Below are 14228 nucleotides of genomic sequence, written 5' to 3'. Positions count from 1 at the left end.
AGACCATCCTCAAGTCCCTTCTGCTGCTACAGAATCTTCTGTCCGTCCCTCGGACGATGGAGTCACCGACCACTACGGCTCTTTCTGACTTCGGTCTCCCCTGTCGAGTATCCTTGCCAACAGGTCCGCCACTCGGACTGGAAACGTCTTCTGCCCCGATAGTTCCCAAGAGGCTATACCTATTTGCAATAGGCACAGCCACTGGGGTCTCCTGTAGTCCTCATCCACTCCCCCCTGAAACAGTCTCCCACCTTCGCTCGACCTGGACCCTTGGCGTGACAGCCTCACAATAGGTCCTGTCGAGGAAACTCTCGCATTCCCGGATGGCCCTGAGGTCATTCAACTGCCTCTCCAACTCCACCACACGTCCCTTCAGGAGCTGCACCTGGACACAGTTCTTGCAGGTGTAGCTCCCAGAAGCTCCAGCGAGGTCCCTGTCTTCCCACATCCTGCAGGAAACACACTGCACCAACTTTTCCGCCATTACCTTGTGTCTATAACCAGTTCTGGCTTAAAACAATTGTATCCTCCTCACCTCAGCCTCCTCGCCGAAGACTCGCACTTCCCTCACTGGGCACTTCCCTCACTGGGCACTTCCCTCACTGGGCACTTCCCTCACTGGGCACTTCCCTCACTGGGCACTTCCCTCACTGGGCACTTCCCTCACTGGGCACTTCCCTCACTGGGCACTTCCCTCACTGGGCACTTCCCTCACTGGGCACTTCCCTCACTGGGCACTTCCCTCACTGGGCACTTCCCTCACTGGGCACTTCCCTCACTGGGCTGCACCCTTTTGCAAGCCTTGCTTATATCACCAATTAAATTGCCTGATTGTCCAATTTACCTGACTTCTCACTTAAATTAGCACTTACTTTTCTTCTCAGCCAACGGGCGTCCTTGCTCTGCTCCCGGACTTTTCAAACTGACTACTAGCGTCCTTTTGGCGCTCTTTTTAAACTGCCTTTTCCACTGTAATTAGCACTTACTTTTCTTCTCAGCCAACGGGCGTCCTTGCTCTGCTCCCGGACTTTTGAGGTGGTATGCTTTGGATCTTGGGCAGTTCCTTCTCTCCTCCATACTTTGCTCTTGCCATCACTCTGATATAAGTTAATCTTCGTCTCATCTGTCCACAAGACCTTTTTCCAGAACTGTGGTTGCTCTTTTAAGTACTTGTTGGCAAACTGTAACCTGGCTATCCTACTTTTGCGGCTAACCAGTGGTTTGCATCTTGCAGTGTAGCCTCTGTATTTCGGTTCATGAAGTCTTTTGAAGAAAGCGGTCATTGACAAATCCACACCTGACTCCTGAAGAGTGTTTCTGATCTGTCGGACAGACGTTTGGGGATTTTTCTTCATTATAGAGAGAATTCTTCGGTCATCACCTGTGGAGGTCTTTCTTGGCCTGCCAGTCCCTTTGCGATTAGTGAGCTCACCAGTGCTCTCTTTCTTCTTAATGATGTTCCAAACAGTTGATTTTGGTAAGCCTAAGATTTTGCTGATGTCTCTAACAGTTTTATTCTTGTTTCTCAGTCTCATGATGGCTTCTTTGACTTTCATTTGCACAACTTTGGTCATCACGTTGATAAACAGCAATAAAAATTACCAAAGGTGATGGAAAGACTAGGTGCTGAGAGCTCTCTTATACCTGCATTAAGGAGGCATTTAAACACACCTGAGCAATTACAAACGCCTGTGAAGCCATGTGTCCCAAACATTATGCTGCCCTGAAATTGGGGGACTATGTATAAACACAGCTGTAATATCTACATGGTGAAACCAAAATGAATAAAAATGACCTTTATTAAAATCTGACAATGTGCACTTTAACCACATGTGATTTTTTCTATTACAAATCTCAAATTGTGGAGTACAGAGGCAAATAAATAAATGATGGGTTTTTGACCCAAACATTACAGAGGGCACTGTACGTATACTTTTTTTTACTTTGTTGTATACTTTAAATGCCAACAAATAGCCTTTATTGTGAGATTGATTTTTATCAGCCATCTTATGTTTTGCGTGAAGTATTCAAGACTTTCTTATAGGGAAGCACAGGGTAAGTTGTGCTGGATGGGATTTATTTAATTCGTGTAACACATTCTGCTGTTGCTCTTCCCAAAACTGTTGCTCTTCCCATTACATTTTGTTTGCATTTGTCAGCATTCAATGGGTTACTTTTAATTCACATGAACAAAACCATAAAGCAATCAAGTAATCTGAACTTTTTATAGGTCATCGGTCTTAAACATTATCTCTGCTTTTCTCTCTAGTTTCAATTTTTCTCCACTGCTGAGTATTTTTAGCATCTTCTGTTCTTATTTCAGATTCCCTCCATTCACAATTTTGTGCAAGGGTGTCACCTCTAATATTGACATTTTTTCCCTTTCAGATGCTGTAAGAATGACTTACATTTCCGGCAATTTCTGGGTTTTTTTTTCTGAATCGTCTCATCTCTTCTTCGTTCTGTAAAATAATAGAATGTAACGATAGGAAGAACTGACGCTATTTCCAGCTCATGCCCTCGCAGCACAAGACACTGGTTTATTCCTTTCATCACTTTGACAGCAAAAGGCATCATGGCATTTGAATACAATTGATTCGGTGCAGTCTGTAAAAAAATAGGTCGGAAAATTAACCATTTAATCCCATTACCGCTTTTCCCCTTTCAAGCTCACTTTCATACTTTCAGATTGGCTATGAATGGAGTCATCCCCAACATCTGCAGAAGCAGAGTGGACAACAAGAAAATTGGTAAACAACTAGTCACCGAGCCCCTCAAGCCTGCCATTCAATATGAGCATGGCTGATCTGTGCAGGTCTCAACTTTCTTGAGTGCCACTTCTCCATAACCGTCAATTTTTTTGATCGTTCAAAAGTCTATCGATCTTCGCCTTAAATATATCTAATGATCTGACCTCCACCATGCTTGGGAGGCACGGTAGCGTAGTGGTAGAGTTGCTGCCTCACTGCGCAAGAGACCCGGGTTTGATCCTGACTGCAGGTGCTGTCTGTACGGAGTTTGTATGTTCTCCCTGTGACCTGCGTGAGATTTCTCCGGGTGCTCCGGTTTCCTCCCACACTCCAAAGACGTGCAGGTATGTAGGTTAATTGGCTTTGGTAAAATTGTCCCTTGCGTGTAGGATAGTGTTATAGTGTATGGGTGATCACTGGTCGGTGTACACTCAGACGTCTGAATGGCCTGTTTCCATACTGTATCTCCAAAGTCTAAACGTCTAAAGAGAATTCCTAAGATTCACTGTCCGCTGAGAGAAGGAATCTCAGTGCACCTCAGTTTTAAAGGACTGGCCCCTCATGACCAGTTTGTTGCTTCCTCATTGTTTGATGGTTTCTTCTTCAGCCTCATTGAACTTGTCAAAAATAAAACGCAAAATGTCTGATGTTATTCAGCATCTTAAAGAGAAGGGTATGTTATTTTCTGAGATCAGACCCTTTATCAGCACAACGTTGGAAGTAATTCATAAAGTGTAATGGGATGTGCAATAGCAATATCAGCTGTTAAACTTGCTCATGATGCTATAAGTTTCACTTATAGGATAATGACAATGATAAGTTTCACTTGTTCGTGAAAACCAGGCATGGGGATGATGAGGATAGCTTTATCTTGAGTTTCAAACTCCTTTTCTTACAGGTACCCAAAGAGCCAACGCTAGGGCTCCAGCTCCTTACAAGAGGGACTTTGAAGCTAAGCTCAGAAACTTCTACAGAAAGCTTGAAACAAAAGGCTACGGACAAGGCCCAGGAAAGTTAAAGTGAGTCAGTTGCAGGGAAACTTCTGCACTGTGCTGTGAATGTTAACATAGAAACATAGAAAATAGGTGCTGGAGGAGGCCATTTGGCCCTTCGAGCCACCACCGCCATTCATTGTGATCATGGCTGATCATCGACATCCACAATAACGGCGGCACGGTGGCGCAGCGGTAGAGTTGCTGCCTTACAGCGAATGCAACGCCGGAGACTCAGGTTCGATCCTGACTACGAGCGCCGTCTGTACGGAGTTTATACGTTCTCCCCGTGACCTGCGTGGGTTTTCTCCGAGATCTTCGGTTTCCTCCCACACTCCAAAGACGTACAGGTATGTAGGTTAATTGACTGGGTAAATGTAAAAATTGTCCCTAGTGTGTGTAGGATAGTGTTAATGTGCGGGGATCGCTGGGCGGTGCGGACTCGGTGGGCCGAAGGGCCTGTTTCCGCGCTGTATCTCTAAATCTAAAAAATCTAAATCTAAAAGTAACCCATGCCTGCCTTCTCCCCATATCCCTTGATTCCACTAGCCCTTAGAGCTCTATCTAACTCTCTTTTAAATTCATCCAGTGATTTGGCCTCCACTGCCCTCTGTGGCAGAGAATTCCACAAATTCACAACTCTCTGGGTGAAAAAGTTTCTTCTCACCTCAGTTTTAAATGGCCTCCCCTTTATTCTTAGACTGTGTTCCCTGGTTCTGGACTCCCCCAACATTGGGAACATTTTTCCTGCATCTAGCTTGTCTAGTCCTTTTATAATTTTATACGTCTCTATAAGATACCCTCATCCTTCTAAACTCCAGTGAATACAAACCTAGTCTTTCCAATCTTTCCTCAAATGACAGTCCCGCCATCCCAGGGATTAACCTCGTGAACCTACGCTGCACTACCTCAATAGCAAGGACATCCTTCCTCAAATTAGGAGACCAAAACTGCACACAATACTCCAGATGTGGTCTCACCAGGGCCCTATACAACTGCAGAAGGACTCCTTTGCTCCTGTACTTAAATCCTCCCGTTATGAAGGCCAACATGCCTTTAGCTTTCTTCACTGCCTGCTGTACCTGCACGCTTACTTTCAGTGACTGGTGTACAAGGACACCAAGGTGTCGTTGCACTTCCCCTTTACCTAATCTGACACATTGAAGTGTCAATGTTGAAGTGTGAAGACAAATTGAATGGTTGTCTTCAACTGTGAAGCTGATGTGCTGCTTTTGACCAGTAACTCGTGCCGAGTGAAAGTTATTCTGATGTTTTACGGCTACAGAAAACCGAAGTTTCATAAAATCTTCGTCAATAGCGACATATATAAGAAACCACTTTCTTAGCTTTAATTTGAAGAATATGTTATTGTGTTTTGAAGCATTACATTGACCCATCCTCATTCATTGGATGTACAATACGTTGTACCATCCAGAGATATGGCTTTATATTACAGCTCTTGAAAGTCCAGCTAATACGATAGCGGATAGCTGGTACTTAAGGATAGCGGAGTCAGGGGGTATGGGGAGAAGGTAGGAATGGGATACTGATTGAGAATGATCAGCCATGATCACATTGAATGGCGGTGCTGTCTCGAAGGGCCGAATGGCCTCCTCCTGCACCTATTGTCTATTGTCTAATTTGACCCAATGTTATTACCACAACTAGAAAAAGAGCAGCTAATGTTGTATTAGTCTGGAATCCAGGAAATTGACTTGGGTCACCTGGACACTCTCATTTGAAGGTTTAGGTCAAACTGAGATTTGAATGGTTTGTACTAATATTGCATATTTTCAACTATAAATAAGTGCATTTTGATCATTTTTTATTATAAAGATTAATCATCAGAAGGGCCCACTTGCTCGAAGATGCATTCAACCAAATTATGGGCTGCTCCAGGAAAGATCTTCAAAGAAATAAACTCTATGTCACCTTTGTTGGAGAGGAAGGGTGAGTAATTAGCGGAACATTATTAGAATTATCTTTAAAATTGTATGTGGCCAGGACTTACATCATAGATAAACTGGCAAATGACAAGGGATTGGACCAAGGTGGTGTTAAGCAGTATTTCCAAGGAGAAATCCTTGGAGAAATCTACAAGGGCGCAGCGGTAGAGTTGCTGCCTTGCAGCGCTTCCAGCGCCAGAGACTCGGGTTCGATCCTGGCTACGGGTGCTGCCTGTACGGAGTTTGTACGTTCTCCCCGTGACCTGTGTGGGTTTTCTCTGAGATCTTCGGTTTCCTCCCACACTCGAAAGGCGTACATGCTTGTAGGTTAATTGACAGTATGAGTGTAAATTGTCCCTGGTGTAGGTAGGTAGGATAGTGTTAATATGCAAGGGTCGTGTGGGGACCTGGTGGGCCGAAGAGCTTGTTTCTGCGCTGCGTTTCTAAAGTAAACTAAATTAAATGAGAGATAAAAACTTAGGGAGGGAATTTTGAAAAATTGGAGCTCGGGCAACTGAAGTCATGGCTGCCAGTAGTCAAGTGATTGGTGCTTCGGATGTTCAAGTGACCAGAATTATGGAACCACAGATATGGTGGAGCACTGTACAGAGCTACTGAGGGGAAAAAACATTTGAGGGATTTGAAAACTAGAACATTGTGAAATTGAGATGCTGCTCATTTGGAGTTAATGGGTGTCAATGCGCACAGAGTCATAGATGATCAGGATTAAATGCAGCACAGATGATTGGCCCTGTTTTTAGTTGACCTTAAGTTTACCAAGGATGAAATGAAGGAGATAGACACAAAACTCTGGAGTAACACAGCGGGTCAGGCAGCGTCTCTGGGGAAAAGAAATAGGTGACGTTTCAGGTCGAAACCCTTCTTCAGACTGAGTCAGGGGAAAGGGAATAATAATAATAATGTATTCCTTTATTCGTCCCACACCGGGGAAATTTACAGTGAAACGGGAGATAGAGACGGTAAAATAGAGAGATTTAGGACATATGAATGAAAGATATGCAAAAAATAACGATGATCAAGGAAAGGTCGAGCACACCATGGTCCATTGGTGGCTGTGGGCTAGGTAGTAACGTGGGCTCCACCTTTCCTTGGTCATTGTTATTTTTTATGTATTTAACCACGTTGCTTTTGTGTCCATGTAATCAGTTGTGAATCTTTCTGTACATTTCAGGCTGGATTACAGCGGCCCCTCTCGAGAGTTCTTTTTCCTGGTGTCGAGGGAACTCTTCAACCCATATTACGGCTTGTTTGAATACTCTGCTAATGACACTTACACTGTGCAAATCAGCCCTATGTCCGCATTTGTCGACAACCACCATGAATGGTAGGCATTCCTCTCCCCAATTATGCAAAACGTTGTGTTGAAATTCAAGCTAGATTGAGAAACATCTTTTGTTGGTACGACAACTATAACAGAGAAGGAGGAAATCTGGGGGGAAAAAAAAGAATTTGTTACAAATGGATGACATGCTGTTCGAATCAGATACAATTACTACATATGAAACATTTAAACAAACACTTAAATGGGAAAGGCACAGAAGGATATGTTCCGAATGCGGGCAAATGAGATTCGAGTAGAAGGATAAAAAGCTCAGCATAAACATGATGAGCTGAAGGACTCATTTCAATGTGTAGGAAAGAACTGCAGATGCTGGTTTAAATCGAAGATGGACATAAAATGCTGGAGTAACTCAACGGGTCAGGCAGCATCTCTGGAGAGAAGGAATGGGTGATGTTTCGGGTTGAGACGATCATTTCTTTACTGCGCAACTCTGTAAAGTTATTGTGGGGAAGTGAGAACAGATCATTTAAACCCATCTGCAATGTACATATCTTTGGTATTTTGCAAAATAATTAACCTATTATTTCCTAAAGTTTGGACCATGGATGTATTCTCATAATTCTTTCAAGCTCAACAACCAAGATAGTCTTATATTAGATCGTCATAAAAATAATTGTTCGTGACAAGAATTCCTTGATATTTTATTGAGATCTGAAAAGCTGAAATGAAAATAAATTGTACAAGAGAAAGGATAATGAAAATGGGAAATTAATGTCTTAATATGCGAAGTCACCTATTTACCCTACGCTTTAATATTCTTTATGACAGACTTTGACATTTAATTGCAAAATATCCCATTCTTGTTGAGAAACGTTGGTGGACAAGGTGGACTGTTGGTGAAACGCTGCACAAAGAGTTGGAATCAGACAAAATCAGTGGCCATTGGCTTGATTGTTCATCATCGTGCAAGTTGCTGTGCGTGAGATGACCCCTGATATAATTATAGATAGACACAAATGCTGGAGTAACTCAGCGGGACAGGCAGCATCTCTGGAGAGAAGGAATGGGCGACATTTCAGGTCGGGACCCTTCTTCAGACAGAAGAAGGGTCTCGACCCGAAACGTCACCCATTCCTTCTCTCCAGAGAAGCTGCCTGTCCCGCTGAGTTACTCCAGCATTTTGTGTCTGTCTTCGATTTAAACCAATATCTGCAGTTCTTTCCTACATATACTGGATATAATTATGATGGTTGCAATATATTGGAACAAGCTAGTGACTAGGCTGGCCTAATTGTGACCAGAACTGGTCGGTGAGAATCACCACTATGAATATCCAAAAGAAGCTAACAATAATAATAAAAAAACTAAGAATAATAATTTGTAAGAAAATAACTGCAGATGATGGTACAAATTATTCTTCGACGGTATTTATTTCACAAAATGCTGGAGTAACTCAGCAGGTCAGGCAGCATCTCAGAAGAGAAGGAATGGGTGACGTTTCGGGTCGACACCCTTCTTCAGACTGAGAAGGGTCTCGACCCGAAACGTCACCCATTCCTTCTCTCCTGAGATGCTGCCTGACCTGCTGAGTTACTCCAGCATTTTGTGAAATAAATACCTTCGAAGAATAATAATTTGGTCGCTGGAAACTGGCCCGCCTGCAATTGTCCTTGCCAGAGGCTGAGAATACCTTCACTGATCTCTGGAGTTAGGGGTCTCTTTCATCTGCTACTGATTTTCAATATTGGCGAAGGTGTTCGACAAGCTGAAACATTCCTGAAGATCATCGATCTGATCACTGTCCTGTTCTCTTTCCCTTATTGGTACAAGTCCCCTTTGGACAGCATTGCTTTACTGCAACCTTCACAACAGGTGGCAGGACAAAATTCCCGACACAGAGGTCTTGGAACAGGCCGGAATCCCCAGTATCCACACCCTCCTACGGAAAGCCCAAGCCAGATGGGCAGGCCATGTCGTCAGAATGCCCAAGACTCGACTGCCAAAACAGCTTCTGTATGGAGAACTGTGTCAGGGCAATCGCTCAGTTGGAGGATGGAAGAAACGGTTTAAGGACTGCCTCAAAGTGTCCCTCAAAGACTTGGACATCAACCTCAGCACTTGGGAGTCTCTTGCTCACCACAGGAGCCCGTGCAGCAGAGAACAGACGCACTGCAGAGGCCCAGAGGAAACGCACCGCGCGCAAGGCCCGGGCTACTTCCACTTCCACTGCAGCACCCATCCACTTGTGTCCTACGTGTGGGCGTGCCTTCCGGGCCCGGATTGGCCTCACCAGTCACTTCCGGACCCACAGTCACCAATCCTCCAACTGAAAGTGAAGTCATGGTCATCTTCGAACCTGAAGGACGAACAACAACAATAACACTGCAACCTGCCTGATGCAAATAAAGTTAGACCAGCACGTTCCGTGTTGCTGACACTGGAGATTCATGCAGATGTTAAAGTAAATGAGAACGACTTAAACCTGAGGACATCAATTACCACTCTAAATTAGGGAAATTATAGTAAAGCTTGAGAGGTCTTAATAAGATAATTTGATAAAAGCAATTTACAATGGCAAGAGACTCCGTAATTTGGCATTAATGTACTTTCCCAAAGGAACAAAGAGAAAGCCTGGTCATATTCCATTTTGATGAAAAGCCCATGAGAATCCATAAACATCTTTAAAGACGAAATGGATATGTATGTCTTGAAAAAAATAATTAGACGACTGGAATATTGGAATCAGGTATATATACAGTCTATATCTCTCATTTCCCTTATTCCATAGAAACATAGAAAATAGGTGCAGGAGGAGGCCATTTGGCCCTTCGAGTCAGCACCGCCATTCATTGTGATCATGGCTGATCATCCACAATCAGTAACCCGTGCCTGCCTTCTCCCCATATCGCTTGATGCCACTAGCCCCCAGAGCTCTATCTAACTCTCTTTTAAATTCATCCAGCGAATTGGCCTCCACTGTCATCTGTGGCAGAGAATTCCACAAATTCACAACTCTCTGGGTGAAAAAGTTTTTTCCCACCTCAATTTTAAATGGCCTCACCTTTATTCTTAGACTGTGGACCCTGGTTCTGGACTCCCCCAACATTGGGAACATCTTTCCTGCATCAAGCTTGTTCAGTCCTTTTATAATTTTATACATATCCATAAGATCTCCTCTCATCCTTCTAAACTCCAATGAATACAAGGCCAGTCTTTCCAATCTTTCCTCATCTGACAGTCCCACCATCCCAGGGATTAACCTTGTGAACCTACACTGCACTGCCTCAATAGCAATTGAGGAGTCCTTCCTCAACTTAGGAGACCAAAACTGCACACAATACTCCAGATGTGGTCTCACCAGGGCCCTATACAACTGCAGAAGGACCTCTTTGCTCCTATACTCAAATCCTCTCATTATGAACACCAACATGCCGTTAGCTTTCTTCACGGTCTGCTGTACCTGCACGCTTACTTTCAGTGACTGGTGTACAAGGACACCCAGGTATCGTTGCACCTCCCCTTTACCGAATCTGACACCATCGAGATAATAATCTGGCTCCTTGTTTTTGCCGCCAAAGTGGTTAACCTCACATTTATATACATTATACTGCATCTGCCATGCATCTGCCCACTCACGCAACCTGTCCAAGTCACCCTGCAAACTCCTAACATCCTCATCACCGTTCACACTGCCACCCAGCTTTGTGTCATCTGCAAACTTTCTAGTGTTACTTCTAATTCCATCATCCAAATCATTAATATATATTGTAAATTGTTGCGGCCCCAGCACCGAGCCTTGCGGCACTCCACTCGCCACTGCCTGCCATTCTGAAAAGGATCCGTTTATTCCTACTCTTTGCTTCCTGTCTGCCAACCAATTCTCTATCCATGTCAATACCCTAGCTCCAATACCATGTGCTCTAAGTTTGCTCACCAATCTCCCATGTGGGTCCTTATCAAAGGCTTTCTGAAAGTCTAGATACACTACATCTGCCTTCATCCATATTACTTGTCACATCCTCAAAAAATTCCAGAAGATTAGTCAGGTAGGATTTCCCCTTCATAAATCCATGCTGACTTGGACCAATTCTTTTACTGCTATCCAAATGCGCCGTTATTACCTCTTTAATAATTGACACCAGCATCTTCCCCACCACCAATATCAGGCTAACTGGTCTATAATTTCCCGTTTTCTCTTGCTCCTTTCTTGAAAAGTGGCATAACATTAGCTACTCTCCAATCCACAGGAACTGATCCTGAATCTATTGAACATTGGAAAATGATCACCAATGCGTCCACGATTTCTAGAGCCACCTCCTTGAGTACCCTGGGATGCAGACTATCAGGCCCTTGGGATTTATCAGTCCCATCAGTCTACCCAATACTATTTCTCGCTTAATGCTAATTTATTTCAGTTCCTCTGTCTCCCTAGATCCTCTGTCCTCCAGTACATCTGGGAGATTGTTTGTGTCTTCCTTAGTGAAGACATATCCAAAGTACCTGTTCAACTCTTCTGCCATTTCCTTGTTCCCCATAATAATTTCATCCGTTTCTGCCTTCAAGGGACCCACATTTTTCTTTACTAATCTTTTTCTCTTAACATACCTAAAGAAGCTTTTACTGTCCTTCTTTATATTGTTAGCCTGCTTACCCTCGTACATCATCTTTTCACCCCGTATTGCCCTTTATGTTACCTTGTTGTCCTTTGAAAATTTCCCAATCCTCTGGCTTCCCGCTACTCTTTGCTATGTTATACATCTTTTCTTTTAGTTTTATTCCATCTCTAACTTCCCTTGTCAGCCACGGTTGCCTCTTACTCCCCTTAGAATCATTCTTCCTCTTTGGAATGAAATGATCTTGCATCTTCTGGATTATGCCCAGAAATTCCTGCCATTTCTGTTCCACTGTCATTCCTGCTCGGATCCTTTTACTGTCGACCTTGGCCAGCTCCTCTCTCATGCCTTCATTGTCCCCTTTGTTCAACTGCAACACTGACACTTCTGATTTAACCTTCTCCCTCTCAAACTGCAGATTAAAACTAATCATATTATGGTCACTACCTCCAAGCGGTTCATTTACCTTGAGTTCCCTTATTAAATCTGGTTTATTGGACAACACTAAATCCAGAATTGCCTTCTCTCTGGTTGGCTCCAGTACAAGCTGCTCTAAGATTCCATCTCGGAGGCATTCTACAAACTCCCTTTCCTGGGGTCAAGAACCCAACCTGAATTTCCCAGTCTACCTGCATATTGAAATCCCCATAACCACAGTGGCATTACCTTTGTTACATGCCAGTATTAACTCCTGCTGCAACTTACACCCTGTATCCGGGCTACTGTTTGGGGGCCTGTAGATAACTCCCATTAGTGTCTTCTTACCTTTACAATTCCTCAACTCTATCCACAGTGACTCTACATCATCAGTCCCTATGTCACCCCTCACCAACAGAGCTACCCCACCTCCTCTGCCCACCTGCCTGTCCTTACAATAGAATGTATAACCCTGAATGTTCAATTCCCAGTCCCGATCCTCCTGCAGCCACGTCTCTGTAATCCCCACAATGTCATATCTACCAATCTCTAACTGAGCCTCAAGCACATCCACTTTACGTCTGAAGAAGAGTCTCGACCCGAAACGTCACCCATTCCTTCTCTCCTGAAATGCTGCCTGACCTGCTGAGTTACTCCAGCATTTTGTGATACCTCCACTTTACTTCTTATACTTCACGCATTCATATATAATACTTTTAATCCATTACTCATCTCACCCTTTCACATTAATTCCAATTACACTTTGCTATACTCTCCTATCCTTTCGTGAGCTTTCTGTCCCATTAATTCCAAGGTCTTTCTTAACTTTTCCTGTTCTCTCTTTCCCTGTAATTCCATCCTTGCAAATCTATCCCATTTGACATCCCCACCTGTGTAGCAGTGGCAAACCTGCCTGCCAGAATGCTGGTCCCCCGCCTGTTGAGGTGCAACCTGTCCCTTTTGTACAATTCACTTTTACCCCAAAACAGATCCCAGTGTTCTAAGAATGTAAATCCCTGCCCCCTGCTCCAGCTCCTCAGCCACACATTCCGATCCCCTATCTCCCTGTTCCTGCCCTCGCCAGCACGAGGAACTGGAAGCAAACTGGAGATAACCACCCTGGAGGTCCAGCTTTTCAGCCTTCTTCCGAGCTCTCTAAAGTCACGCTGCAGAATCTCTTTCTTCTTCTTCCCAATGTCTTCCCAACATGCACTACCACTTCCGGCTGCCCCCCTTCCCCCTTGAGGATGCCCTCCAATCGGTCCGTGACGTCCTGGACCCTGGCACCAGGGAGGCAACACACCATCCTTGAATCCCGCTTATTGCCGCTGAAACCCCTGTCTTTACCTCCCACGATGGAGTCCCCTACTACCACGGCTCTGCCTGAAGTCGGTCTCTTCCGCTTTGCCTCAGCGCCACGTTTGGGCTTGCACGCTTGTCCACCGCTCAGACTGGCAGTGTCTCCTGTCGCGACAGCTTCCAAGAGGGTGAACCTGTTTTCAAGAGGTACATCCCCCGGGGTCTCCTGTACTCCAAGCTTCCTTCCCTTCCTCACCGTCACCCACCTTCCCTCTTCCGATACCTTCGGTGTAACAATCTCGCTGTAGGTCTTGTCCAGGAATGTCTAATTTTCTCGGATGATCTTGAGGTCATCCAGTTGCCTCTCCATTTCCCCAACACGGTCCTTCAGGAGCTGAACCTGGGCACACTTTCCACATATGTAGCAGCCAGAGGCACTAGTGGTGTCCCACATCCCACATCCTGCAAACATCACACTGACTCAGCTTGCTTGTCATTTCCTTACAACGACTCATCCTCCAACTTTTGGCGTAGTCTCTTCCCTCAGCCTCCTCACACTTTTTCGCCAAAGACTCGCACTCTCAAAGATCCCGAACCAGTCTGAAAAAGGGTCTCGACCCGAAACGTCACCCATTCCTTCTCTCCAGAGACGCTGCCTGTCCCGCTGAGTTACTCCAGCTTTTTGTGTCTATCTTCGGAATATTGGAGAGCTCACTTAGCAAACATACAACGGTGGCTCTTTTATTACCAGTAATATCCTTGTTTGTGTGGGCTTTGGCATATGCAGCCCTGGTTTCTTTGTTCATGCCGAAGGAGGTTACCGAAAACAGACATTTGCTCCTCGTGTCGAAAAGTGGTTCAGTAAAAAAGTTGCAATGATTCTGTGTGACCACCAGAGGGCACCTTAA

The 14228-nt window shown here is 44.5% G+C and overlaps 1 protein-coding gene across 5 annotated transcripts in view; it reads left to right on the top strand.

Annotated features, from left to right (window-relative positions):
* Positions 1-14228, top strand: part of LOC144596046 (E3 ubiquitin-protein ligase HECW2-like) — a 339372-nt gene that overhangs the window by 284433 nt on the left and 40711 nt on the right. For all 5 annotated transcript variants that reach the window (XM_078404133.1, XM_078404134.1, XM_078404131.1 and 2 more), the window contains 3 exons: positions 3649-3769; positions 5579-5692; positions 6881-7033. In XM_078404133.1, coding sequence (XP_078260259.1) covers positions 3649-3769; positions 5579-5692; positions 6881-7033 — 388 coding nt within the window. The remainder of the gene's footprint in view (positions 1-3648; positions 3770-5578; positions 5693-6880; positions 7034-14228) is intronic.

The sequence above is a fragment of the Rhinoraja longicauda genome, chromosome 8 (assembly GCF_053455715.1).
Source record: "Rhinoraja longicauda isolate Sanriku21f chromosome 8, sRhiLon1.1, whole genome shotgun sequence".
NCBI classification, from domain to species: Eukaryota; Metazoa; Chordata; class Chondrichthyes; order Rajiformes; family Arhynchobatidae; genus Rhinoraja; species Rhinoraja longicauda.
Note: the sequence above shows the minus strand (reverse complement) of the source record. Positions and strands in the feature narration are given on the sequence as shown.